We start from the raw sequence: 4825 nt of genomic DNA on the forward strand, positions 1-4825 counted from the left end.
AGCAAAAGGAGTGATTAAATAAACCTTACAAAATTCTGAGTTATGGCAAGAAGACATTACTAATACAACACTCACGAATACAATGAATGTTTGGTGGAATAACACTTTAAAAGTTATTTGGAATAGAAGAGAAGTGCAGCAATTGATTATATTTTTTTTTGCTACTTAGAGCTTGCTGGTTAATTGGCACACAATATACAGCAGGACAAAAAAGAGATGCTAGGCGTTGTCCATTGAGTATATTGTGTATAATACAGAGAATATGTGTACAGGGCTGGATCACAGCTCATCATCAAAGGGAAAATATCAAAAGAGAATTCAGTTCAACAAAACCACATGAGATAGTTTAATAAAATGTTATGTCCTTGTGATCTATTTCCTCCATTCTATAGCCACATTGGACTTTATGACTCCTATTTGTCACATGTTCATAGAGTAGAATAAATATGGTCTGCTGAAAGATGACAAAAGGGTCTAGTAGACATCAAATAGGAAATAAGGAAACGTCTACAAGAAGGACACAAACAGTAATAAAAATAAAATTGAAGGATTGTAGCCTTCTTCTACTCTATTAAAAATATAATTCTGTCTGTTAACATACTTTCCAACTTTGGAACTTGAGAAAGAGGAACTCCTCTTAAAGAATACTTGTAGTGCTGAAAATAGAATATTGGTCTAGCTTGAGCCTACATGTACATACCTTCAGCACACAAAATACTGCATAATTACTGTGTTAATAATGGTTTATGTACATAAACCTAAAGGTTGAAGAAAATAATTAGTTGGTAAATAATTAAAAAATAGCTTGATCATTTGGCCCACAGCGTAGCAACTAAGCTGATAAACAAATGTTCTTCCACTCAATTGTAGGACATTTCCAGTATCAATTTATCAGTCAGTGGGGGGTCTCAATTGCAGCACCTGATATCAAGGGCTTAATACAATGATTAGCATATGTAATGATAAAAAGGACTACCAGAAACTGCAGATATGCTGAAATGATAATCAGTGGCTGTGGACATTGCAATGCTTGGAGAAAGGACAAGTGGTGCAGAAGACAGTGAGGAACCTTTTCCTCCCATTCACAAATGAATGGCTCCACTGCTGTGGTCCAAGGCTTGCCCATCAAGAACCAAAGGGCCGCATGTGGTGCTTGGTTTACAGGCTAGGCACCAGGGTTCTAATTTGGAAGTCTCATAAAGAGACCTTGATCCAACTAATGCACAATTTGCAAACCTACTTAATATCAGTTCCCAAACTGGGTGCTGTTTTGCTATAATAAGTTTCCATGGGTGCCATCCAGACAGTATTTCCTCTGACTTACCCTGTGCTGATATTACTAGCTAACAGATAAGCACAATGGACAGAGATATGTGCTGCGTCAGTGACATCTAGTCCTCTCCTGCATAAAGTACCCATCATAATGGCATGCTTTCCACCTCTGCCTTCTGTGCAACCATGCACAGTTATTGTGCTATACTACACCATTGCTTCAATGAATGTCAATCTGGGAAGGGTGGGTGAAGGACAGAACTCATATTAGCTTTTTATGGAGAGGGAAACAAAAATAAAACAAAAGTTTATCTAATTTTAGACAGTTGTCACCAAAACATTTCTCCTCTTTTACTGTTCCAGTGATGACTGCAAATTTTTGGCTTATCCAATGTTCTCTAGAACACCAAAAAGATGAATCTCTCTATCTGACAGTAAAAATGTGACTTTATTAAATATTTCTCATAGTTTGTCCCCATAATTATTTTATCGGTATGGTTATGCTTTGTCCTCCATATGTCCTGTCACTCTGTTCAGTGTTCTGTCTGGCTGTCTCTCTTATGTAACAGTCTCTTTGGTGCTGATGAATGACTCGATTCAATCCATACTGTCTCCATCTTAATGATGTCATGGTGAAGTGGGGCAGCTGATCTTGAATAACGCCCCTTCTTCTTTAACCCACAGGGTGATGGGTCGGAAGGACTGTGAAGAAGCCTGGAATGGGGCAGAGAAGGTGGACGCCTTGTGTACCCGATCTGAGAGCCCAGGCTCAGAGGGCAAGATGGAGGAGCGAGGGCAATGGGGCAATAAAATCGAATTTGTTTTGTCTGTCGCTGGTGAAATCATTGGGCTTGGAAATGTCTGGAGGTTTCCTTATCTATGTTATAAGAACGGAGGCGGTGAGTTTATCTCTACACACTATACACTATATTATCTCCATCAAAAGATTGTAGAGGTGGTATAAAAGCTAAAAATAATACTGGAAAGCACCTATACATTAACCACATACATAACATATTTTTATGAATCCTTTCCTGCAGAAAATAATATGGCTTTTAGCAGACAGGCACCTATAGGAAAGAATTCAAAACTGAGGACCTCCAGGAATTCACTGTTCCCTCTCAGCTTAGCTTTAAAGAACACAAAAGTGCAACAGAAGCTCCCCCTATTCTGCGGCGTACAAGCATCAGACAAACTTTATACATTTTTCAGGAGTTAGGTCCTAAATTGTCTATTAGCTGACTGCATATTGCAAAAATAATGTAAATATTACTGATTAGAAATGTCATTCTCAATTAAAGTAATAATAACAAAAACATGTCATTTGGGAGGAATCTCCTTTACTTCCATTGGTGTTATGTGGACAGGAAGTTAAGGGGAAACAAACAGCAGTAAAATATTCTCAATCATTTCCATATAAGTCATAAGATAATCAATCATTTCTATATAAGTCATAAGATACTCAATCATTTCTATATAGGTCATAAGATATTCAATCATTTCTATATAAGTCATAAGATACTCAATGATTTCTATATAAGTCATAAGATACTGAATGATTTCTATATAAGTCATAATATACTCAATGATTTCTATATAAGTCCTAAGATATTCAATGATTTCTATATATGTCATAAGATAATCAATCATTTCTATATAAGTCATAAGATACTCAATCATTTCTATATAAGTCATAAGATACTCAATGATTTCTATATATGTCATAAGATAATCAATCATTTCTATATAAGTCAAAAGATACTCAATCATTTCTATATAAGTCATAAGATAATCAATCATTTCTATATAAGTCATAAGATAATCAATCATTTCTATTAAAGTCATAAGATACTCAATGATTTCTATATAAGTCATAAGATACTCAATGATTCCTATATAAGTCATAAGATACTTAATCATTTCTATATATGTCCTAAGATATTCAATCATTTCTATATAAGTCATAAGATAATCAATCATTTCCATATAAGTCATAAGATAATCAATCATTTCTATATAAGTCATAAGATACTCAATCATTTCTATATAAGTCATAATATAATCAATCATTTCTATATAAGTCATAAGATACTCAAGCATTTCTATATAAGTCATAAGATAATCAATCATTTCTATAAAGTCATAGGATACTCAATCATTTCCATATAAGTCATAAGATAATCAATAATTTCTATATAAGTCCTAGGATAATCAATCATTTCTATATAGGTCATAAGATACTCAATCATTTCTATATATGTCATAAGATAATCAATCATTTCTATATATGTCCTAAGATAATCAATAATTTCTATAAAAGTCATAAGTTACTCTATCATTTCTACAAGTTAGATAGCTTCAATAAATGTCACAAAACCCTTCACATCAGTTCCTGTGGGCAGTGGAGCTGACAGTTCATACGTCTGGGTATGGGAGAACAAGTGAATCACTACTATTCCTCCTACAATGAAGTCACTAGGTCCAAGCACTGTCACTTGGTGGTAGAAGGGTGAGTCCATAGCCCTGTGTAAGCTTAACCCAAATCAGCTTGGACCTTTCTTGGGGCTTATTCTCTTCATTCCTGCAGGCAGTGGGAAAGTGGCATTTATATGATCCTATTATGCTTATGTTGAACAATGTTTTGGGGCAATGATAAATCATTCTTGAAAGAAACCTATCAATTTAAGTAGAAAACAAATTGCTGCAAGCAGAAGTTTGGAAATGCACCTCAGTATCAATGATATATGCAAAAAGCTTTGTCCTATACATGGAAGGTGTTTAAATATGATTTTCTGAGCATACTATATGCAGGAAAATGTGGGGAAGTGATAAACCCTGCTTAATTTTGCAGAGGTTTGTAACTTTTTTCAGCTCACTCATAAAGATTGCATTACTCCCAACATAGGAGCGTCTGTTTTTTTGTCACCAGGAAGGGTTGGGGGGATTAATACCTCCAACAGACAATGCCAACCGAGTCACATTTGTACTGGTGACAGTGGGAGATTTCCCAGCATTTGTCATCCATTCAGATTATTGCAGAGGTCGAGGGTCATCCACCCCAGGCACAAAGTTATTTATAGGATCTATTAATCACCCATCAGCAGGCAGCATGATACATAATTAATTAACCCATTGCTCTGTTAGGCCTGGCAGCAACCAAGGCAGATATATAGGGCGTAGATAGGGGGGTTGTTCGGGAAAAGTTGGTTTGACCCTTTCAGTGTCTGTGGGGAGTCCGCGCTCGCTTCACACTTCGTTAGGTGGAAGAATAGGACTCCGGATCGCCTCTTAGACTGTTTTGTTACAGTTTCCGCTGCTTTCAAGGCTGTTCTTTTTGGATTGGGAGGCAGGGCCAATTTAACCGCTTCCTGGCCGGAGGAGCTCAATGGCACCAATCCAGAAGGATTTGATGGCTATGCTTCCCGACCAGGAGTAGGTTAATGTGGCACAATGGGGAACAGAGAGAGGTTCTCTGCTGTTTGTTGCAGATTAATAAGAAGTGTTGTGTGTGCACAACACTAAGAACGCTCAATGTCCATAGGACATTACGATG

At 36.5% G+C, this 4825-nt stretch overlaps 1 protein-coding gene across 1 annotated transcript in view; it reads left to right on the plus strand.

Moving 5' to 3' along the window:
• Positions 1-4825, plus strand: part of SLC6A12 (solute carrier family 6 member 12) — a 28617-nt gene that overhangs the window by 6734 nt on the left and 17058 nt on the right. The window contains exon 2 of the mRNA XM_072400080.1: positions 1957-2171. Within this exon, the coding sequence (XP_072256181.1) occupies positions 1961-2171 (211 nt within the window). The 5' untranslated portion in view covers positions 1957-1960. The remainder of the gene's footprint in view (positions 1-1956; positions 2172-4825) is intronic.

Source organism: Pyxicephalus adspersus, chromosome 2 (genome assembly GCF_032062135.1).
Source record: "Pyxicephalus adspersus chromosome 2, UCB_Pads_2.0, whole genome shotgun sequence".
NCBI classification, from domain to species: Eukaryota; Metazoa; Chordata; class Amphibia; order Anura; family Pyxicephalidae; genus Pyxicephalus; species Pyxicephalus adspersus.